The 25,641-nt window shown below is 34.5% G+C and overlaps 2 protein-coding genes across 3 annotated transcripts in view; one reads left to right on the forward strand and one right to left on the reverse strand.

The window, feature by feature from the left end:
• Positions 1 to 1,003, forward strand: part of LOC119836335 — a 24,574-nt gene extending 23,571 nt beyond the window's left edge. Inside the window, exon 11 of the mRNA XM_038361637.1 lies at positions 483 to 1,003. Within this exon, the coding sequence (XP_038217565.1) occupies positions 483 to 904 (422 nt within the window). The 3' untranslated portion in view covers positions 905 to 1,003. The remainder of the gene's footprint in view (positions 1 to 482) is intronic.
• Positions 1,004 to 2,702: 1,699 nt separating this feature from the next.
• On the reverse strand, positions 2,703 to 19,902 carry LOC119836502. Of its 2 annotated transcripts, none has more exons than XM_038361861.1 (7): positions 19,568 to 19,902; positions 14,273 to 14,396; positions 9,827 to 10,092; positions 6,885 to 7,000; positions 6,259 to 6,351; positions 4,195 to 4,287; positions 2,703 to 3,227 (listed from the first exon to the last, which is right to left on the reverse strand). In XM_038361861.1, the coding sequence occupies exons 1-7, from the start codon at positions 19,803 to 19,805 to the stop codon at positions 3,135 to 3,137; spliced, it is 1,023 nt and encodes a 340-aa protein (XP_038217789.1). In that variant the 5' UTR covers positions 19,806 to 19,902; the 3' UTR covers positions 2,703 to 3,134. The 2 variants fall into 2 exon arrangements, with proteins under 2 accessions (XP_038217789.1, XP_038217790.1); XM_038361862.1 differs by having other exon boundaries at positions 10,007 to 10,092; positions 19,568 to 19,901.
• Positions 19,903 to 25,641: the final 5,739 nt, after the last annotated feature.

The raw sequence follows: 25,641 nt of genomic DNA on the forward strand, positions 1-25,641 counted from the left end.
CACCGGCTCCACCGGCTCCACCGGCTCCACCGGCTCCACCGGCCCTATCGGCTATAGCGACTCTATGAGCGCTACCGACTCTACTGACTCTATATACTCTACCAGCTCTAGCGGTTCTGCCAGTTCACCGACTCTATCAGCTCTACAGACTTTATCGGCTCTACCGGCCCTATCGGCTTTAGCGACTCTAGCAGCTCTACGTACAGATTGTAACATTTGGATGGCACTAAATAGATAGAGTTTCGTCCTGAGCAAAAGAAATTCTTTCTAAATATTTTCATGTCCCAGTTTGATGTCCTTGAGATAAAACTTGTATAAACCTTTTCCTTACCAAATCAAATGGCTAATTCATAACGCGATATTTTCCCTTCATCCATCTAAAATATAGCGTAGTGTATTCAAATATTTCAATCCTAAAATAAAATTAAAGGTGCTTCTATAAAAAGTCTAATTGAATCAATAAATATTTTGAAATCTGCTTCACAGCTTCATGACATCAAAATCCGGGAAGCTGTATCTCCACACGGACATCCGGATCCTGGTGTCGCGCAAGGCGGACGTGGACACGGCGACCGCGTACTCCGCCGTGCACCGCCCCATAGCGACCACTCCGAGCGACGCGGGCTCGTCAGCCAATCAGGGTGAAGCGCGCGAGCGGGGGACCAATCAGAGCGAAGCGCGTGAAGAGACGGCCAATAGGAGCGAGGCGCGGGAGTGTGTGACTAAACAGAGCGAGGCGCGGGAAAAGGTGGCGAATCGCGCGCCGAATCGCGTGTTCGGCGGCTGCGGGGAGCTGGCCGGAGCGCCGGAGCGCGAGATCGGATACGAGAATCAAAATGGCGTCGCGTACGAGCTGAGGAGCTTCACGTACGCGCCGGACAACCCGAAGTACTCGCCGCGGTAGTGTCGCCGCCTGTGGTGTGGCGGTGTGGCGGTGTGGCGTGTAATGATCTTGTGTTATTGTATGTACTGATGAAAGAATATATTTTTGGTTTGTATATAATGTGTGTGTTTTATTTACGCCGCCATGTTGTTTTTTATTTGGGTCACTAACGTTCCGTTGTAACCCTAAATTACACGTACAAAATGTTGCCCTCATATACCATTTCTATGTAATTTTCCATGTTACTGCGCGACATACTTTGTGTCAGCATATGTTTGTTTCATCATTAATTCCTTATTTTAGTCTAGTAGTCATTCTGACTTTATTATCTTACATTATAATTAACTAGCTGCACTCTGCGGTTTCACCCGCGTAAATCTGTATCCCGTAGGAATCTCGGGATAAAAAGTTGCCTATGTGTCATTCAAGTTGTCTTGCTATCTACGTACCAAATTTCATTGCAATCCGTTCAGTAGTTTATATCGGAAAGAGTAACAAACATACACAACACATAAACTGTCCACCCTCATAAACTTTCGTATTTATAATATGAGTAGGATTAGCTTTTGCCCGCAGTTCCGCACGCGTTAGTTCGGAGTAGTTTTATAGATGTTATACATATAAACCTTTTTCTTGAATCACTCTATCTATTAAAAAAACCCCATCAACATCCGTTACGTAATTTTAAAGATTTAATCTTACAAAGGAATACAGGGACAGAGAAAGCGATTTTGTTTTATACTATGTTGTGATGTTATATTTTTACACTCGTATAAAATAGAGTTAGTTGCAAGATATTTTGTGATTATATTACACATTTATATATAAAAATTATTTGTGATGTTAAGTTTTACGACATACTAGGTGTGAATGGAGGCTAAAAAATATTTCATACGATAACATCCATACATCCATCCATGCGTAGAAGCCTTCACGTTTATATTATTATTAAACTAGTCACATTTTAATAAAGCGCCATCTATTAAAAACCGAGTGCATTTTTATAGACATCTTTCCATCTGACGCCTGTAAAAAGTATCTTTATTATACCATAAAAACGCTCCGATGTTATGTGAAAGAAAGACTAACCTACATAGAATAAGCATAAGGTATTTCAGTTTTGAGAGAATTTACAATTGTAAATATTTGAAAAATTTTAAAAAGAATTTGCTTTTTCTTTTTAATTTTTTTTTTAGAAATAGAAAAACACCCTTTAGGCACATGAAACCGAAATAGTAGAAGAAATTCGATTCCTGGGGCAGGATCACGGGTGGCCGAGAGGCTAGGCGTTGCTACGGTTAGGCAAGAAACGCAGGTTCGAATCCTGCCTCGTGATCAAATTTTTTCTATTCTTTCAAAATTTCTCAATAGAAAAACAATTAAACAACAATTTTAAATATTTATGGGCAATTCAATCTTGCAAAACTAAAATTTTAAATTTGAAAAGCATTGCATTTATGGTAATAATTGAAATAATGTTTCATATCAGTTGAGGTGGTTGTTAATCATCTCAAATCTATTGAGAGGCGCAGGGAGTCCCTTTACTCTGCAAATTTTCAAATACTTTAAACGCGAAATGATATTTCATTAGCTTATTCAAGGATTCAGTACCGAAACTTAATTATGAAAGCAATAATTTAGCCAATATTATACAAGATATTTTAATATTATGCATAATACATATTCATATTAAAAATAAGGAATGAAAAACACACATAATTTAAATAATTTATTTCTCACCACACAATAAATTAATACAATCACGCCACAATTTTATTTAATTACTCTTAAAATTACAATAATTTAAATTTTTTTCTTAACTGGTATATAAATAACTTAAATGTAATAGGTTACTTAATGATAATTTGTGTAGAGTTAGATATAAATATATAAAAAATATAAAATAAAAAAATACTTATGTACAAACAATCTATTTACAAAATAAATAAAAATAAACCAATGCGTTGAATGTTACGCTTAATAAATTTAAAAATTACTCTGTATTTAGTAACAAGCTTGCTAAAAAAGTGTTTGTTGTAAAATTTACTGGTCTTTTAAATTTCCTTTGAAAGAGTAATTCTTAAAGCATGTTTTATTAAATTAACTTTTATGTAATCGGACAGTTACAATTAAGCGTGCTAAAAAAGAAATTTTGTAAGTCTGTCATCCACAGATAATATAAACTACATTAGTAGCTGTCAGCTGTCAACATACAAATGTCATTTTAATAATTGAATAATTGATAATTTATTTATGATAAAGTTAACAATGGCTTAGTGGGAAACATTTGAGTCCTTTCCTGTGCTCTGTAGGGGGATACGTCAGAGTCAATTTCATCTTTCTCCTGAAAATATTGAAATTTTATATTAATTATTATATATATTATATATCTTATATGAATTTGATTTTTTACTACAAAATACATATATTTTAGAATATACTATGTACTATATAATATATAAAAGTAAGCTAGCTTATTTGACTGCGGTAATAAGCGCGGTTGTCTGTTAGAGATCGTTGGACAGTGATAAGTCCGCCGATTGTACTATATCCTTGGTATATGTAATTGTTTCTATGTGTATTTTCGTTTGTCACGTACAATAAAGAGTTAAATCACACTATCATATTAATATTATACATGTGAAAATTGATGCAATATCCAAAATTGCTGAACCCATATTGAACTCCTTCATAGATACATAAGATCTCATGAGACGAAAAGCAGACAAGGCCACGCGACATAGCCAGTTTAACCATGTTTTATACGATGTCAAGGCTAGATCTAATTAAGCGTATTTAATTAAGCTACCTTCATATTTGTATTTGTTGATTCCCTTGAAGTGAATAGAGGCTAAATTTAAAATACTAGAATGAATTTAATATATTTCGTTCATTTTAGAATAAAGATTTTTTATTTAATAATATTCTCATACGAATAATGTATTTAATTATTGCTATGTATTTGTAAGTTTCGGGTTGTCTGGAAGAAACCGCTCAAGAGCGTTAAAGTCGCCGATTCTACATGTTTTGTGCCATATCACATCCGCTCCGTTTCGTGTATGGTTTAAAGAGTATCATTCATACAAACACATCAAAAATCTAAACACCTAACAATCAGAACACGTAGACATACAAACGATCAAAACATTCACCTATCCACCCAACCAAACATCTTTACTTAGAAATATAAAAACATCCAAACATCCAACCATCCAACCATCCATACTTCCAAATATGCAACCATTTAGACACTCAACCATCCAACCACCCCACCACCAACCATCCAAACATCCAAATTATAATCCATTTACCTCAGGTATAATGCTCCTCGACCACGGTCCCCAGCCAGGCTCCTCCTCATGCTCATAATGATGTTGGTGCTGCGCGTGTTCGTAGTAAATTACCTGCAAACAAACAAACAAACATATTATATACTTAAAAAAATAATAAATATGCTTTAATGAATCAACTTAATTGTCTCACTTGCTCTTATACAATGCTAATCCTACTTCCTACTAATATTATAAATGTGAAAGTTTGTAAGGATGTGTGTGTGCTTGTTGCTCTTTCACGCAAAAACTACTGAACCGATCGCAATTAAATTTGCTACGTAGATAGCTGAACAACTGGAATAACATATAGGCAACTTTTTATCAAGATATTCCTACGGTTTCATAAATAGACGAATTAAGATTTACTTTTAAGGAATCAAGACGTTTGAGGTCGATACAAGGTCAGTGAAAGTTACTGGTGAATCATTGAGTTTTGTTTTTTAACCAACGAAACACGAGAGGTTTTCGGTTTAGCATAAGAAAATAAAGAATTTATTATTTTTTATTTTTATATTTATATTAATTCTATATTTTTAGCATGCGGCGTCACTCGCGTGGTACCCGGATAAAAAGTTGCCTATAGTGCTAGTCCAGATTATAATCTATCTCTGTACCTGTCTCTGTACTATAATTTCATACAGATATGATAAGCTGTTTTCGCGTAACAAACATCCATACATCCATCTATACTTACGAACTTTCGCTTTTTTAATAGTATATTATACTTTCATATCCATAACTTATGAATAATCAATGATGTTTAATTTGTTTAAGACACTTACGTATTTGCTTTGCCTGTCTTTTTCTATTATTTTGTGTGTTTGTTTGTTTACTATTTTAATGTTTACGATACGCACAATCGCAGATAAAACCAGGACAAAGGTTATGTATGTAAGTTCTTGAGAAAGCTTATTTACCCGTTTTAAAACAACTAGTTATATCGTAAGCGAAGTGATAGCTTACCTACTTATGAAGTTATAAATACTTGTATATATTATTTATACTAATAAACGTTTTCAACCGACTTCACAAATCTGATGAGGAGGTTTCCCAATTGTATCATATTATCCTACTAATATTATAAACGCGAAAGTTTGTAAGGATGTGTGTGTTTGTTGCTCTTTCACGCAAAAACTACTAAACCGATTGCATTGAAATTTGGTACGTAGATAGCTGGACAACTAGAATAACATAAAGGCTACTTTTTATCCCAATATTCCTACGGGATAGGGACTTACGCGAGTGAAACCGCGGGGCCCAGCTAGTTATATATAATGATATCTCACAGAACTTTTGACTGCGTGAAATTTTTAATTGGTTCTTTTTTATCTGAAAACTGGTGCCTGTTGTTCCATTTTAAATTTCGTTTAGTTCTGACATTTTGAAGGCGTTTTGGGATATTGTTAAAAATCATAAAAATTACTTATAAGACCGTATTTATGTATTAACTTTGAATATAATCCTGTTTTGTTTGCAGTTAGATAGATAAAAACTTAGGATTGCAAACGAAGCCGCGCGCATAAAGCTAGTAAGCTATAAATATATATCTCAAAAGATTTAGAGATAGGCTTAAAAGAAAGTGACGACCCAGTTCATAAAAGATAATCGTGTCGTTATTATATAAAAAGATAATAGATTCGTTTCAATAGATAACAGTAATAGGCCTACTGTTATATCTTTTGTAAGATATGACTATGTTTTGTTAAGGTGTAGATTATATGATTCTTTTGTTGTTTAATGAATAATTAAATGTGTATTTAAAATAATAATAACATACATACATAATAACGTATAAAATATATCTTCAACACTAACCGTAGCAACGCCTAGCCTCTCGGCCACCCGTGATCCTGCCACAGTAATCGAATTTCTTCTACTCTTTCGGTTTCATGTGCCTAAGGGGTTGCTACGGTTAGGCAAGATACGCAGGTTCGAGTCCTGCCTCGTGATCAAATTTTTTCTATTCTATCAAAATTTCTCATTTATAAAGCATTTCAATGCTATAAAACTAAAAATTAAATATATCTTCAGCATTTAACTCACCTTCTGCGGTTGTTGGTGCTTGTGTTTTAATTCTACCCAAAACCGGGCTAAGTTGATAGCAAGTCCGATAAGCGCTATTATGAAGAATTTAACCTGAAAAATAAATAAAAATATCATTACATTTTTACCTGATTAAATTATGTAGTCTCTTATATATAAAAATCAATTGCTGTTCGTTAGTCTGGCTACAACTCGAGAATGGATGGTCCGATTTTTATAATCATGGTTTTGACGCGTTCTGAATAGTTCAGGGAAGGTTTTAAAGGTAAGAACAGTACGGAGGCGGGCGAAGCCGCGGACGCGAAGCTAGTGATAATTAAATATGTAATAAACAAAAATATTGTGAAATAACCAATGAAGTTGTGAAATCATCAGATCAGTGTTTTTATCATATTTATATTAAATGTACCTACTTGTATGTTACTCATATATTTTTGATATTGAAACTTTCAAATTCCAATTTTGTGTAATTAATAATGAAGTAAATGATATATATTTTTATATAAAAACATATAAATATACATAACCTTTAAATAAAGAATGAATTAATGAAAGAATGTACATTAGAACGCAGATAAATTCATGAATGGAGGGCAAAATTATTTCCTCCAAAGTATATTACTTACTTGTAACTTAAACGATAGAATTTGCAGTAAAGTCCCGATCTTTGCCTTCAGAACTGCTCCCAGCAGCAACAACTTAAGTATAGCCTTCTTCTTCTTTTTCTTCTTGCCTCTTTGCTCTAAAATTCGTCAATAATTAAAAAATAACAAAATATTTATATTGTTTTAGGTAAATATGTATTTTTACATTACTAGCGCATGAAAATAAATTAAAAATTGTATTATACCGATCAATGGTCACAATTTTGACAATTACTTGAAAAATAAAGTAAATATTGAATTGATCCTCGGTATTTATATAGCATACTAGCATTCCGCCCGCGGCTTTGCCCGCGTAGTCACGGATAAGATAGACCCGGGGCGTTACCGACAAAGTTCCCGTTTCCGTTAGATTTCCGGGATAAAAACTATCCTATGTCCTTTCTCGGGTCTAAAACTATCTCTGTACCAATTTCAACCTAATCGGTTTAGACATTACTGAGTTATAAATAGTGTAACTAACACAACTTTCTTTTATATATATATATATATATATATATATATATATATATATATATATATATATATATATATATATATATATATATATATATATATATATATATATATATATATATATATATATATATATATATATATATATATATATATATAAAGATGACAAGAATTACCAACTAGACGTATTAAAATTATATTCTAAATTATATAACCCATTATTTTTCGCGAGGAAATCCAACATGGATAACGTTTCTACCACGAAATAAAATTATAAAACCACGGTGTTGGTGACCCTGAATCTATAATTAATTGAATGTTGACAACCCTACGCATCTCATAGTTGCATACTAAATGAGGATGTGTAAATGAATTATGTATGTTCTACTTTCGCGATCTACATAAGTAGTTCTCATATAATTAAATACCTATATAAGAAAATGCGTGTTTTAAATAAAAAAGTATTTACTGAAGTTAAAAAAGCTCATACGAATGACAATTTATACTAATACTAGCTGCGCCCCGCGGTTTCACAGGCGTAAGTCCGTATCCCGTAGGAATATCGGGATAAAAAGTTGCCTATATGTTATTCCAGTGGTCCAGCTGTCTGCGTACCATTTCCTTTCAATCGGTTTAGCAGTTTTTGCGTGAAAGAGCAACAAACACACACACATCCTTACAAACTTTCACATTTATAATATTAGTAGCATTAAACAATTAATTATACTAAAAGTTTGTTTGAACGAGCTTATCTCATAAACGATTCGTTCAAAATGAATTATTATTTCGTATCAAAACCAACTATCGAGGGAGGCTATATAATATCAAATAACGCGCGGAGTTGTAATGATATTACAAAATCCTATATGTATGTATGTAACCGACTCCTTAGACTCGATATCGACCCAATTTATTATCAGATTTAATTCAAACTTTATACACTTTTTACAACAATAATTTTTGATGATATTATCCTGATTTTTTTTTATCAGGAGAACCCTCATAGGAGGCCTGTGTCCCAGCAGTGGGAACATATATGGGCTGATGATGATGATTATCCTGATTAGGATTAAATAATTTTCCTATGCATACTCTGTATGCAAGCAAGACGTATGAGCAAGTGAGACGATTTATTTTATTCTATTATTAACGCGTTCTTCATTTTTTAACAAATAAATATGTATTTGGAAAATAATTCAGTTATAAGTATCATGCGTTGGGTTTCTTATTTATATTAGTGTAAATTCTCAAATTGTGATAAGCTAAATAGAAATGGAAACTAAAAGATATCATATGCTTTACGATTGTCATGCTAAGATATTTACTTAGGTAGTGTAAGTGACAAATACCCTATTTATAGTGTCGGAAAATAATAGTGTATATGAAATAAGTGTCTGAAATATTTCTTATATAATATTAAGTGTTTACTATCTAAGTATTAACTACTTAATAATATCACAGTCGAATACATACAGAAGTTCAACGAATACGTTTATTAGGTAGGTTGTAGGTGTAGGTTTATCTTATGAGGCAAGGGCAACAAGCCCGAGTTACATACTGCGCGTTGTTAGCAGCTCGGGACACAAGTTAAGGGCACACTGTTTGATGAATAGAGTCAAAACTAATATGTAGAATTTTTTATGTGGGAGGACACGCTTTGATGTGAATTGGGACAGCTCGTACCGGGGAAGTACCACACAGTGTTTTCCCAGTTGTCCAGCAATCTACGTACCAAATTTCATTGCAATCGATTCAGTAGTTTTTGCGTAAAAGATAACAAACACACACACATCCTTACAAACTTTCGCATTTATAATATTAGTAGGATAGGATAGGATTAGTATAATGGTGTGGCTATTGAAATGTAACAATCGACATTGTCTAGAAGTTTTCGGCTTCTAGTATGAGATGAGAATCGTTGAACTAGTGTATATTTTCTCTTTATACTGTGCTAATGTCTAGAAGGAATTTGACGTCACACGATTTAAGCTAATTTTTAGATCAGTATTAATTTGATCATCGCTTAGTTCCATTACTTGAACTTACATTATATAAACATTTTGAACCGAAAAGTCATCTTTTAATTATCAGAAATAGACCAAATTAAAATGGGATCACATGGGCACCGGTTTTCAAGTAAAAAAGAACCATATAAATCGGTAAACCCCGTAAAAGGTCAAGAGGTAACAAATAAAACGATACCGTGGAATTGAAACCCTCTGTTCTTTTAAGTGATTTAATATTTTCTCGTGACGCAATAAAAGACTTCCGAAATAGATTGATCGTAGATTTTTAACGAGTGTTTTGCTTGTAAATTGTTTCATAAAAAATTCAACAGAATAAAAAAACGCGATATAAGGGCCGATCCTGTTTTATTTAATTTGAACTTAGTCTGTTACTATTTAAGCATAGCCTATATCTTGTGACGTCATAATCTTATCACCCATCACCTGCTACAGTGCTCCTATCAGCTATCCCATTTTCCTCATTCTCCTTTTCCAGAAGATGATCAGCGACCGCATCGATCGCAGACTCCCCCATTTTCCACACCTCCCCTAGAACTCCTCTACCCTCCTCTCTAACTCCTTTACCCTCCCCATTCACTACACTCTGCTCTATACTGTCTTTACTTAGCAGTATTTCTGGTGATTTCTCTGCCATTTGGAGTTTTGGAGGTGTCTTCTTGGATCCTTCTGGTTTCTTCGTGGTGAGGGCTCTGGAACAAACGTTTGTATTACATATAGATTTTGAATGTTTCTGGATGTGTATGGATCGAACTATAAAATATTTTGACGCCTCCTTGGCACAGTGGTAAACACGTGAGCGTAGAACCCAGGGTTCGATTCCCGGTGGGGACAATAAAAAAAAATGTCTCGGTCTGGCAGGACACAGAAGGCTGATCACCTACTTGACCATAAAGAAAATCGATCAGTGAAACAGATTTATATCATCTGCTCCATACCCCACTAGGGGACACGGGACTTCACTTTTTATGGATCGAACTACATACCATAAAATATTAAGGGAAGTTAATTGTTAACTGTGGGACTTTTCATTTTATTCTAACTATCCTACTATCCTATCCTACTTCCTACTAATATTATAAATGCGAAAGTTTGTAAGGATGTGTGTGTGTGTGTTTGTTGCTCTTTCACGCAAAAACTACTGAACCGATTGCAATGAAATTTGGTACGTGGACAGCTGGACAACTGGAATAACATATAGGCAACTTTTTATCCCGATATTCCTACGGGATACGGATTTACGCGGCAGTCCGACTATAAATGTAGACTTATGAATTTAGCTTTAATTAAAATATCACCCACAGAATTACATATAGACACATTTACTACCTGGGGAAATAGGGTGGTATTATATATAACTATCTGACCCGGCAAACCTTGTTCTGCCTTACTCTTATCATTTAGGGGTATGAAAAATAGATGTTGGCCGATTCTCAGACCGACCTACGTACCAAATTTCATTGCCATCGGCTCAGTAGTTGTTGTGTGAAAGAGTAACAAACATCCTTACATACATACATACATTCAAACCTTCGCGTTTATAATATAAGTAGGTTTTATTCCTATCTCTAAGAAATTCTAATATAAATTGGATGAAGAGAAATTTTATGCCTACGGGACTGTAAATGATATCTTCGATAGCACAATTTATGCTACGACTAATTCTTGCCCACGGCGTTTCTTGGATTATTTATTGTCAGTGTAACCACAGATAACATAATGCTATAGGTGTAACTAACGTCCGCAGGTGCGAATTATCGAAGTTTCATCGCTTTTGGCTTAATGATGGGCGTAAAGAATGGACATTGGGATTTTCTTGTTAGATTTTTATATAAATACTAGTCCCTTGATTTATCAAATCATAAATAAATATATAGTGGTTTGACTTAATTTACCGGAAACGTAGTTTTATGAAATATTAAGATATAACTTTTCAATAGAATATTATTATTTTCAACAAAAAAGATCCCTAGGGACGAAGTACCACTCCGAATTCTCAAATGGGACCAGATGACAATTTCCCAACAAACATAAAAAAATCACCTCCATTTGCTGGAAACCCGCGGAGTTAACGAGTAACAGACCAAAAAAATGTCAAACGATTTCACAAACTTGCTGTTGAAAAATACACTACGAATCGAGAACCTTCTCAATTTCTGTACGGTCGGTTAAGTATCCAATGACACGCACAAACTTACGTGTATATGCTAGTTCGAAAATCAATCGTTGTTTGGAACTTTCACCTGTATACACATTATGTATAAAATATGTTAGTTACATATTGATTTTAGTAAAAGTCAGTTCCATGACCTAGAACCATAAATGGTATTGTTTTCTATTTGTTTTTAGGGTTCCGTATCTTGTGTGTTATGTGTTAGTATGTTAATGAGTGTATATTTAATGTTTTTTTTTATGTTACAGCCGGAAATGGAGCTGGTGGGACGCCTGATGGTAAGCGCTACCACCGCCCATGAACACAGCAGAATGCTATTTCACGCCGGTCTTCTGTGGGGGTGTGGTACTTCACCGGTGCGAGCTGGCCCAATTCGTGCCGAAGCATGCTCGACTACCACATACTAAATGTGGGCACGCTTCGGCACGAATTGGGCTCGCACCGGGGAAGTTACACACCCCCACAGAAGACCGGCGTGATACAGCAGCGTGCTTCTGTGTTTCGTTCGGTGAGTGGGGGAGCTGGAGTCTCAACCCTTTCCTTATCCCTTAGGTACCCCTTAAAAGCAGGCAGCGCATTCGCAGAGGCGCATGTTCATGGGCGTTGGTGATCGCTTACTATCAGGCGAACTACCAGCTCAGTTGCCCGCTTAACCAAAAATATTAATTGATCGTAAGCATTTCTATTCTTATCTTTTCTGCTTATGTGTTTTAACACACTTTTCAACCGACTGCAAAAAAGGAGGTTATGTTTGAGAAACGACAACAAAACCGCGGTCTAAATGAGTTAAGATCATAAAATATTATAAACACGTTTATTTGTGAGTGAAAGTAAAGTGACGGGTTTAGAACCGGTTTTAAATTGTGTGATTTCAATATTAATTAGTGTCGACGTTGTTTCGAAAATTTCCCATAATTACATAACGTACTAGGTTATGCACGCGGCGTTGCGTGGTTTTATTTAGCATTCGAACTTTAAAACAGTATTGACTCATCATCATCATCATCATCATCATCAGCCCATAAATGTTCCCACTGTTGGGACACAGGCCTCTTATGATTGACTCACAATATACATATATAAAAAATGCATATGTAACATAAAGCGTGGAAAGCCACGTGCATCAGCTATTGCGATAAAAAGAGAAATTGTGTAATCTCTTAAAGGAATCAACTCGAATGGTTATAAAATTTCACCGACTTTCGCCGAAACAGGTGATAAAGGTTTTTATACATATATCATATTACATATAGTTTTGTGAATGTGAACAATGCTTTATATTAAATCTTAATTTACATTACTGAGATAAATCCTATCCTACTATTCCTACTAATATTATAAATGCGAAAGTTTGTAAGGATGTGTGTGTGTTTGTTACTCTTTCACGCAAAAACTACTGAACCGATTGCTATGAAATTTGGTACGTAGACAGCTGGACAACTGGAATAACATATAGGCAACTATTTATCCCGATCCTGCGGGATACGGACTTACGCGGGTGAAACCGCGGGACGCAACTAGTATAGTTAAAAAAACTAAAAACAGTGTTCAGTGGTAGAATCAACTAAATTGTCTCACTTGCTCTAATACAAAGTGAATTAAATCTGTCCGCTTAAAGTGGGTCGAAATGAAATCGAGTCTAAAGAAGTCGGTTACATACAAACATACAGGTGAACCCGCACTTGGCCAGCGTGGTGGATTATGGGCTGAACCCTCATAGGAGGCCTGTGTCCCAGCAGTGGGAACACATGGGCTGATGATGATGATGATGATGATACAGGTGAAGCTAATTAATGTGTTATACAAATCGCAATTTACCCAGCAGTTAATGTGGGTACGATCACAAAACATACAGCAAATAGATGGGTCGTTCACCTATCACATACAATAATTATTTTTAGCAAAAAAGTAAACTACCTTCAAATTGTCAGATCTAGACCAAATTTAAATGGAACTATATGTGAGGCATCAGCTTTCAAATAAAGAAATAATTATAAAAATCGATTTACCCAGTACAAGTTATGACGTAACAACACATAAAAAATACAAGTCGTTTGAAAATCATCTGAACAAATGTGTTACTTTTCCTGATATTTCGTTTTTTTATATACACACCTAATGTTAACCAACCACCCAAAAACAAAGGTGTTCCAAATTCGAATGTATTTTTTGGTTCTGTTATCCGATAACTCCATGGGCTTTCCGATTGGCGTGATCGTTGATAGTAAATTGTTGTCATTTTGTAGCATTTAGAATCTTTTTAAGTACTTCTAGCCACAACCAGCTCAATTGCCCGCTATGACAAATTACAATAGCTATTTTTTATCCACTTATATTAAGGAGGTTCTATATTCCATTATATGTACTGTTTTTCAATGAGATAATTAACAGACATTCTTAAAAAAAGAAATGAAGTCCCGTGTCCGCTATTGGGGTATGGGGCAGATGATATACATCTGATGCACTGATCGATTTTCTTTATGGACAAGTAGGTGATCAGCCTTCTGTGTCCTGCCAGACCTAGACAATTTTTTTTGTGCGTCCCCAGCGGGAATCGAACCCAGGACCCCTCGGTTCTAAGCTCACGCGTTAACCACTGTACCAAGGTGGCGGTCAATTTTTTTTGACACCTCAGTAAATATAAAAAATATGTTACAAAAATCTGTATTTCATGAAAAACTAACTCTTAAATGACTCACCTCGCCACACCATTCTGTACCAAGTCAGAAAGAGACCCAAGACCCTCTTCTATCTCTTTCCCAAGAACCGAGGGCATTTCTTCCAACGATCGCCCTGACGATCTCACTTCGGCATCTGCCTCCTCTGAAATAGATATCGGAGTTTTAATACTTTATGAGAATTATTAATTTTGTTATGTGGGAGTCGGCACGCTTGGCACGAATTTGGCCAGTCTGTGGGGGTGTGGTACACAAGACCGACGTGAAATAGCATGCTATTGTGTTTCGTACGATGATTGGGGAGCCGGAGGCCCGTTTCCCTTTCACAAAACGTCATCGACATCCCTGTACGTGCATCATTCCAGATTCTCACCGTCAAAAACCATATTCTATCAAACAAAAAAAGAATCACGCCCCCCGCCCGTTTCCTTTTCCTCCCCTATCCCAGCCCATTCCTATGTTCCCGTCGCTTTCCTTATCCTTTCACCTAAAAGCGCGCAGCGCATTCTTAGAGGCATTACCTCTGCGAATATTCATGGACGGTGGTGATCGCTTACCATCAGGCGAACCACCAGCTCAGTTGCCCGCTAAGACATAAAAAAGTCAATTGGTTGAAAATCCGCTGAGTTATTTAGTAAAAAAAAAACAAAAAAAGACCGTATTCTATCTTCTCTTCTAATCTTTCATTCGAGAAGGTCTTTCGTATTTGGAACGCTTAAGTCTATATGTACTGTAGTTTTAAGTTAATCAAGATCTTTTAACAGATCTACAGGTTGCCTATAAATAAATAACAACATATATGATAATATATATACATACATACTCTTTATGCTCTTTCCTACTCCTATTCTCTATTTTAACTTTTCTCAGTGCAATCGGTTGCTTGGAAGAAATCGTTATTTAGCGATAAGACTGCCATTTGTAATAATGTCACCTAGGATAAGTCTCAATTTGTAATTTTTCCAGAGCAATAAAGTATAATAAATAAAATAAATAAAAACATAGACAGACTGAAGCAAAAGAAAAGTGTAGTCTAATTGATTTATGACTCGTGCACATTAATCCGTGTGATATCAAATAAATCCTCCCACGTTTTCCCTCTCTGTTCTATTGTCAAGAGAAAACATCCGAAGTATGCAATTCATTTGTTTACGTGTCTCGACTCCAGAGGCGATAATTATATCATTGGTGTTTGAAAAGTGATAAAAAATTGTTTTATGCTCACTTATTGAAGCGTAGAGTCTATTATAAACTAAGGTATTAAATATACGCTTAGTTTAAGAGAAGAAATGTGTCTATGCTAATAATAAAACGCTGAAGAGTCTGTTTGGACGCGCTAATGTCGGAAACTGTTGAACCGATTTCAAAAACCTTTGGATATGTTAATTGTGCGTGATCCCTGAATGATAAAGGTTACTAGCTATATTACTAAGCAAGAAAAGCCGCGAACAATACATAATGTGTAAAATTCTCGAAGGATTGTAAACTATTATTAAATAACTAGCTGCGCCCCGCGGTTTCACCTGCGTAAGTTTGAATCCTGTAGGAATATCGGGATATAAAGTTGCCTATATGTTTATCCACTTGTCCAGCTATCTACGTACCAAATTTCATTGCAATCGGTTCAGTACGTTTTGCGTGAATGAGTACACAAACTTTCGCATTTATAATATTAGTAGGATAGGACTATACCCCCAAGATATAAGGGTGCAGGCAGAACAACCATTACCGAGCCGTTACCACAGATAACATAATACTATACTAGGCTGAACTATATAATACAAATTGAAAGAAAGAAAGAAAATACATTTATTTCAAGAACAAAACAAAAATAAAAATAATAATAAAAAAAAACAGAAAAAGATTTGGTCGTTAGGGCGTCCTTGAAAAAAGGGAAACCAACTCAGCTCAATCCGTGCTAATGCAATCAACATCCTAATTAACTTTCACCACGCATATATGGAAATTTCATTCGCGATACATGAACATTTTTTTTTTTATAATATCATTCATAAGACGTAGGATTATACCAAAAATATATGTGTGTCATCGTTTAAAATTCCACAGACGAAAGTTGGGGAAAGCGAGTGTGTACGAATGATTTTATTGTGCGAATGCATTGGTTCTTGATTCTTTATTCATGACGGTCCACCTGTTTTTATGGTGTGGGCATACGAACAGACGGTACGACGTGCAATGAAGTGTTTTGTATTGTGATTAATTCAGTGTAGCGTACATGTCGTCACACCTGCGGCTTATAAATACATATTAATAATACAAATGCAAATGTTTGTTTATTTGTCTGTTCGTTACGCTGTCACTGTTAAACCACCAATGTGCAACCTGTAACCGCCATATTTAATAAAAATTCGTTAATAATTACTTAATTACTAATAACCTGAATGTAATCAGGTATACAGGTATAAAAGCAGTGGTGGCTCAGTGGTGAGGACCTCGCGCTTCAAAATCGGTAACTCGGGGTTCGAGACCAGTAGAATGTGTAGGAAATAAATTGTTTTTTCAATTTATCTGCACATGAGAATAATAGCTGCTCGAAACGGTGAAGAAAAACATCGTGAGGAAACCGGCATGTCCAAGAATCAAAAGTTCGACGACATGTGACATCTGACAACTCGCACTTGGCCAGCGTGGTGGATTATGGCCTGAACCCACATAGGAGGCCTGTGTCCCAGCAGTGGGAACATGTATGGGCTGATGAAAAGTGTTTGAAATAATAAACACAAAAAAACAATAGATTTCTAAAAAAATGCATATAGCTTATAATTGACCTAGTTTACGTGAACGTGAAGAAGAGACAGACAGCTAAAGTTATTTTCTCATTATATTAGTAGGGCTTTGGCCCTGATAAGCAATGCTTAGATGGTCTTCTACTGTTGTACCAAAACATATTTTTATAAGCTTATCCATTTTCAGGATTAAATAAGCATTCTTTCGCTTTCACGTATCCTATGCTACTAATATTATAAACGCGAAAGTATGTAAGTATAGATGGATTTACGTATGTATGGATGTTCGTTACTCTGTCACGCAAAAGCTACTGAATCAATTGGAATGATATTTGGTAGGTAGACAGCTGGATAATTGGAATAACGTATAGGCAACTTTTTATCCCGATATTCTTATGGGATACGGACTTACGCGAGTGAAACCGCGAGGCGCAGCTAGTAAGAAAATAAATGGAAATTAGATAATAAGTATAATTTATTACAGCTAGTTATTTTAATGGGTTTTTCTCTGCATCATCTTAATTATAATAACCATTTAATAGTCAAGTGTATAGCATCACTCAATGGTGACTGCACACAGGGGCCATTATAGAAGCGATTTATTTCTTCTAGTCAATTTCATTTCATTAACGTATCATTTCATTAAAGTAATTTTATTATCATTATGGATTTTGGTGTATAAGATATGATGGGCCCTGGGCTTCGACTCCCGGTGGCGACTGATCAAGCTTGTCCATAAAGAAGATCGATCAGTGAAACAGATGTATATCATCTGCCCCATACCCACTAGGGGACACGTGAATTCACTTTCATGTCTTTTCTCGGGCTTTTTGAAGAATATAGAAAAACAGAGTTACTTTTTTTATGTCATAACGGGGAACTGAGCTAGTGGTTCGCCTGATGGTAAGTGAACATTCGCAGAGTTAGTGCCTCTGCGAGTGCGCTGCCCGCTTTGAAGGGGATAAGGAGAGAATTGTCGACGGGAACATAAGAATGGATTGGGAAGGGAGAGGATAAGGAAACGGGCCCATGCTACTTTTTCACGCCGGTTCTGTTGGGGTGTCGTACTTCCCCGGTGCGAGCTGGCCCAATTCGTGCCGAAGCGTGCTCGACTTCCACGTACTACCACTTTTTTAATATTAATAGGAATTAGAAAAAATTTTGATCACGGGGCGGGATGATCAATTTTTTTTCTATTCTTTCGAAAATTCTCATTTATAAAGCACTAGCTCCGCCCCGCGGTTTCACTCGCGTTAGTCCGTATCCCGTATGAATATCGGGATAAAAAGTTGCCTATATGTTATTCCAGTGGTCCAGCTCTCTACGTACCAAATTTCATTGCAGCCGGTTCAGTAGTGTTTGCATGAAAGAGCAACAAACACACACACAGCCTTACAGACTTTCGCATTTATAATATTAGTAGGATAGTAGGATAAAGTAGGATTTCAATGCTATAAAACTAAAAATAAAATTAATAGGAATTATTTATAAGACACAACGGTCGATTCTATGGCCCACCTAATCTGTTATAAATAACAGTGGTGTCAGTGACCGTGTTAGACTCTTCCGCATTACAGTGGTTGGTGGTATTGTTTAGATCCCACTAATATTATAAACGCGAAAGTTTGTAAGTATGGATGTTTGTTACTCTCGCGCGAATAGCTTATCGTATGTGTATGCAATTTGGTATAGATATAGACTATAGTCTGGATTAGCACATAGGCTACATATTAGCGGAGTATTATAGCTAGTCCTATCCTACTATCCTACTAATATTATAAATGCGAAAGTTTGTAAGGATGTGTGTGTTTGTTACTCTTTCACGCAAAGACTACTGAACCGATTGCAATCAAATTTGGTTCGTTGACAGCTGGATAACTGGAATAACATATAAGCTACTTTTTATCCCGATATTCCTACGAGATACGGACTTAGACGGGTGAAACCGCGGGGCGCAGCTAGTATAATATAATATTCACACAGTTAACGTACTACCACAGATAACATAAAATTATAGATTCTAATTTAATTTGGAATAATTTTCCAATGATGAAGGAATTTTTCGAATTGGCGCCTATTTAGTGCAAAAAACATAAAAATATAACAAAATTGTATTATAGAGATAAAAAATAGAAAATGCTTCTTAGTATATAAAGATTTTGTTTTTTATATTATTTTAATATCACGAAGTTAGTGCCTATGCCTGGTGTATTATGTGAGTATGATAAAATTCACCAATTTAATGTTTTATTTCTTTGATTATAAGGATTCAGATATATCTTTTAACATGCAATATTGCAAGTATAATTTTTCAATAAAAAATAATTTAAAAATACCTTATTTTAAACAATTAACAACTAATTGTAGTGAGAGATTACCCATAACAGTACAATTATTCTATTTTATTTAAACTTTTCTATGCATTATTATCCTCATTAAGTAACTTTTTAATTTATTCAATTTAATTATACCATATTCATATTTTTAGATAATATTATTTTAACATGTACCTGTTATTATGATTATTTTTTATTATCTATTGATAAAAAGAATTAAAAAATAGTTATACCTCGCCACATTCGCCTTTGCTTATCAACTTCCTTGTCCCAGCCGTCAAAAATGATTCCCGCCTTTTCTTTAGCACAGACCCACGCATCTTGTTCACCAAAACAGTCCAAAATCGACATGAAACTAGGCGCTAAATTTTTACCTAAATTCATAACATATTCATATGACGTTTCTATTATACTAGCACTGTGAACCGTACCGAAAATTAAAAGGAATATAAAAACTTTTTGGTGCGCCATGTCAAACGTCAAAGTCAAAATTGCCGCGTGTTTTTTTTTCGCGCGCAGAATGGCGTGCGCTTTCACGTTCAAGGTTGGACTGACATCTTAGCGGGAAAGCAGCTTTATAGATACTACTTTCTTTACACATCCAGTTTTGAACACACACACAGCATAATGTGGTCTCTGACCTTGTTTTGCACGCGGATGTTTCTCATTCATTTACGTTGAGTATTTCCTTCTTTGATAAGTGATTTTTTTAGTGTAATTTGTTTCGAATAAAACATAATGTATTCATTTATATCCAACTTTTAGTCATGGAATTCGTTTTTTATTGTTTTTAAAATAATGTTCTTATATCTGCCAGCTGTTATGCATTTTTATTATTTTTTGCAAGTATGAGAAAAATAAAATCTCAAAGTCTTAATGTATATTTTCATGAAGTTTATTTCATTTTTAAAAAAGAAAAATTAATACAAAGTTATATGTTACAAGTACATAATTTATTGACATTTAAAATCCAGTTAAAGTAATTATAAGATTTATTCAACATATAAAATTACGTTAATTTCCTTTGGAGAAATCTATGGCCAGTTGCTAATGTTTACTAAAATTATTTTCTCAGTTTCTATGCCGTTAATATAACAAAATTAATGCTTGCATGCTTCATTATGAGCGAGTTTAATTGTTGTAATTGCCTAAATTGGGAGAAAGAAAGGGGGTTATTTTTTATCTATCATTCTTTTACCAAATAGCATACCTACCATCAGATTTACAGATTAAAAAACAACGTATTTAAATACGTTAAATAATCATCTGATTGATGGATTTAAAAAAAAATGGAAAGTTTCAAAATTTTGCGACTTATCGCTTCGAATTTACTTTTTTAAAAAGGGACTAAATGTCACAAGCGCGTGGAAAGGGCAAATGTAAAAATGCATACATTTTAACCAAATAACTTGCTTGATACAGGGGTCAATTACAATTAAATCTCGTAATCTTAATTAGTTAAGTGAAATTTTGGTAAATAATTGAGGACGTTGCGTGCTTTAACGTTATGTGTGATGTTGAGTTTCTTTTTTTTAATTTTTGCGTGACTATGGTCAGTCGTATAGAACAAAAGTATGTGACGCTGCAACTGATACAAGGAAAATGTACGTTGTCCCCAACATATCTTAGAAATGGCGCTAAATTGAACTAAATCTGTTGAATTGTCATTTTTGACTACTTCTAGGGTCGTGTTTTATTTCTATCAGTGTACATTTTAATTGTTTTATATGTCGAATGCTATTAAAGGTGATGAATATTATACTAAAAGTTACATTAATAAACGAATATTATTCTAAAGGTTATACTGAAGCGACAGTGACTACACCCATCATTTCAGAGATAAGTTAGTTAGTTTATGATTTGTTACAGCGCCATCTGGTGTAAAATTAACAAGACATTGTCATTGATACAATTTTTAGATTTCCGTATTCAAAAAGTAAAACAGGTCCTTTTTCTAAGACTTCGCTGTCCGTTTGTCTGTCTATCTGTCTGCCCGTCCGTCACCAGACTAATAGAGATTAAACAAGGGTAGCTGGTGTAGCATAAATTTGATGGATGACTATTTTTTTTGGAGATTCTCTTTATTATATTTATTTTACGGAATCCGACTAACACTTGACCGATTTGCTGGCTAACGACTCTGAATGTGTTAAAGTAGCTGATAAAGTCACGGGTAAGCTAATCAGAATATATCCAGCACTTATGAGACTCGCTATGAACATTATATTGTTATAGATAGTCATATATTAAGATTCAGTGTGTATATTTAGGATTAGATAGGCCGAATTAAAAGAACACATTGGTATCTTAATAAAAATATGACATCAAAATCGGTTCACCCCGTATACAGTTCTGAGATAACAAACCCAAAAAAATATAGCTGGATTGAAAACACCTTTTCCGAAGTTGAAAATAAGGGAAGTCCCGAGTCCCCTACTGGGGTATGGGGCAGATGATGTACATCTGTTTCACTGATCGGTTTTTCTTTAGGGACAAGTGTGTCCTGACCGAAACATGTTTTTTTTTGGGCGTCCCCACTGGGAATTGAACGCAGGACCCCTCGGTTCGACGCTTAGGCGTTAACCACTGTACCAAGGGGGCAGTCAAGTTGAAAATAGATTGTCTTTATTTGTTTTTATTCCTTTTTTTAACAAAAATCTTACGAATGTACGAAAAACAAAATACATTTTACAACAAGTGATTGTTAAAACTGGTTTTAAAGGTCGCTATTGAAATATCAATGTCATATGCTGGTGGGATTTTAATATAGTAAAACAAATTACATATATTTCTGTATTAATAATACAAAGCTGAAGGGTTCGTTCGTTTGAACGCGCTTATCTTAGGAACTAGTGGATTGATTTTTAAAAATTCTTTTACCCTTGAATATGCATGATTTCTGTGATATATATATATATATATAGTACAATAATACTAGCTGCACCCGGCAAACACTGTTCTGTCTTACTCTTATCATTTAGGGGTATAAAAAATAGATGTTGGCCGATTCTCATAGATACCGGATAAGCATAAAAAATTTCATCAAAATCGGTCAAGCCGTTTCGGAGGAGTATGGCAACGAAAACTGTGACACGAGAATTTTATATATATAGATTATTAAGACAAAACTTTTGTATTTTTTAAGTTTTTAAAGTCGGTCAAATCGAGTCAGCAATAAGCATGTTAAAAGGTTCTTCATCATTATCATCAGCCCATACATGTTCCCACTGCTGGGACACAAGCCTCCTAAGACAGGCCATAGTCCAGCATGGACAAGTACAGGTTGGCAGATGTCACATGTCCTCGAACTTGTTAAATTGTAATAAAACCTAATATGTGCTATTTGTACAGCAAACTTTATACAAATCAGTCCATCCGTTTCCGCGTAATAACACGGTTTCACCCGCGTAAGTCCGTATCCCGTAGGAATATCGGGATAAAACGTTGCCTATATGTTATTCCAGCTGTCCAGCTGTCTACGTACCAAATTTAATTGCAATCGGTTCAGTAGTTTTTGCGTGAAATAGCAACAAACACACACACACATTCATATGATATTAGTAGGATAAGATTTGATGGACAATGATGCAGCAAATCTTAGATGATTATGTAACGAATCTAGCAATTATTTTTAAATTATAGAGGGAAATAAGGAAATGACTTATCATCTCCATTTATCTTGCATAAGCTGCTAAGTTAAATTTCATATCGGTTCTTATCCTATCCTATCCTACTTCCTACTAATATTATAAATGCGAAAGTTTGTAAGGATGTGTGTGTGTTTGTTGCTCTTTCACGCAAAAACTACTGAAACGATTGCAATGAAATTTGGTACGTAGATAGCTGGACAACTGGAATAACATAAAGGCTACTTTTTATCCCGATATTTCTACGGGACGGGTTAGTAACATTAAATTTCCATAAACTGTATATGCATCAGTAACTCTGTCTGTCTCTTCTTTACGCCTAAACGAATAAACCGATTTGAATTAAGAACCGAAGTATTGAACCAAGACAAAGCACTTCATTTTTATAAGTGGATGAATGAAAGAATAAATGAAAAATTCTTAATTCTGTCTTAATTCAATCTAGGATACATTTAAAAACTCAACTCTCATTAGCAATGCTTCATCGCTGGCAGCGTTCTCTAGCAACCAAGAGATTGGCTTTGATTCCTGGTTAGGATTATGAATTATTATGAATATTATGAATTATGAGTTTAATAGGTTTGTGAACAAAGTCCAAGGGTAATAGCGGTCAATTAAATGATAAAAAATGGTTGCCCTTTTTTCGACACATTTTTCGAAGGTGGGGGGGGGGAGTCCTTCATTGTTCTCATTTTTCAAAAATGGAACTAAATGAAAACAATTTCTTATTAAACCGATGCTTACTCGAATTTAAAATATCCTCCCTTTTTAGGGACGTCGGTTGCATAGCTCTAACTTGCAAATAGCGACTTATTAACTTATACAATGTATTAACTGTAGACAATGCGTTTATTTTATAAAAATCCGTAACTGTGTCACAGAATAAAGGTTAGCGACATTTGAAGACGTAGAAATGCAAAAATATGCAATCTTATTATACTTACTCATAAGAGGGATTGTACATTGTAATTTTATGTAATAATTTTCAGATCGTTAGTCCCAAATTTAGATATATCCCCTAGTACAACTGACAAATTACCTACAATTATCATACGAACCGTTTTATCGTGACGCTAAATTCCAAATGGTGCCCTCTAGACTTAAAACATTAAAATAGCAAAAACATGATACAATACTGTTTTATTATCTACATTTTTATTATATTTTTATACCATAATCATGGATGTTATTTAATTGTCTAATAAACAAGTCAGTCACGAAATAAGTTAATTGGACACATACTTACGGTGTATGTCGTCGAGTGTGATTTTTTTTTCTACAAATTGCTAGTGGCCAGTTTGAATTTTTTTTTTATTTACCCTCAACATTTATTCAGCCAGTGCTAAACAATTAAACCAAATAGCAATACCATGACGTAACAAAAAAAAAATCTTGAATTAAAAAAATAGCTGTCAAAATGGAAGACATAGAATCCCACCACAGTGTACCGGATGGATGTGAAAAAATAACAATATTGTTCATATTAAGGACAGCATTTCACGTGTTGTGTTTTACTCTTTGCAGCGCTGTGGCAATTTGGGGTTTTACAATTTGGTATGAGGTGTTTTTAATGGATACCCAGGATCCCATGTTACTGAATTTGAAATACTTCCCGCTGATGTATTGCACCAATTGGAATTATGTGAGTATTTTTATTACCCCCTAACATGCAGAATGGATGATGTATGATAACGATCTTCTTTGTCAACATTACAATATATGAATAGGTACTTAAAATGCAAATTGACATGATTTGAAAACGGCAACTACAGAGTTTCTTGCCGGCTACAGAGAAGACTCTGTAGAAACTGCTTTCCGAACCGGTGGGAAATGGTTACAATATTAATCTATGGATTACGATTTATGACGATGCAAGAACTTCTTAAAGTGTCTTGTTGAATAAATAAATATTTGTTCGAGATAATATAAAGCAGGGGCATTTATTATAGAGGAATACTGAGTTTATTGTAATTGGTCCCTGGACATAATTTGTGAAATGTTACAAAAATACACATCGAAAGTTTTTTTTCTATATGTAAGTTAAAACAATATATACCGATTGGGATCGTGACAAAGAGGGATTGTTAGTTAAAACCACAGATAACCAAATACCACAGATAATATTCGTTAAAAAATACAGATTATACGATATAGTGTTCCACTCACTGCCTCCAAATTCAACTACACCGCAATAAATAAAAAACAAATAATTGTTAGTTTTTTCTTGTTAATTGTTAATATAATCATATTTAATGCTTTATAAATATAATATTCATGCTGATATTGGATCTCGTTATTACTAATACGTTAATAATGAATCCTACTTTACGTAAGTACATATGCCTCTTAATGGAAAAAAGTTTTAAGCCGAAATAACACGCAATTTCATAATAACAATAAATAACAATATTTAAATACAAACGTTACTTGATGGATCCGGACGCTAAAACACATTAGCAAAAACACTAACAATTATCTCAATTGTTAGTGTTTTAAATAAATGTACTAAAAATACAGCGGGGAATGATGAAAATAAATTAATTTTATTCGTCGACTGGCAATGTATTCTATACAGTAATATAGTAAAATTAAAAAGTAATACGTTCATAATAAGTTAAAGTTTTTATAATCATTGAATTACATCGTTTCAAATTTCATTG

Source organism: Zerene cesonia, chromosome 24, assembly GCF_012273895.1.
Source record: "Zerene cesonia ecotype Mississippi chromosome 24, Zerene_cesonia_1.1, whole genome shotgun sequence".
Taxonomy (NCBI): Eukaryota; Metazoa; Arthropoda; class Insecta; order Lepidoptera; family Pieridae; genus Zerene; species Zerene cesonia.

Bases quoted from the DNA above. Each gene is read 5' to 3' on its own strand.
- LOC119836502 (XM_038361861.1), bottom strand. From the start codon at position 19,805: ATGGCGCACCAAAAAGTTTTTATATTCCTTTTAATTTTCGGTACGGTT. The intron at 14,397-19,567 runs GTATAACTATTT...TATCTATTTCAG, and splicing joins GCAAAGGCGAATGTGGCGAG to AGGAGGCAGATGCCGAAGTG. The intron at 4,288-6,258 runs GTGAGTTAAATG...GTTTGTTTGCAG, and splicing joins AGCACCAACAACCGCAGAAG to GTAATTTACTACGAACACGC.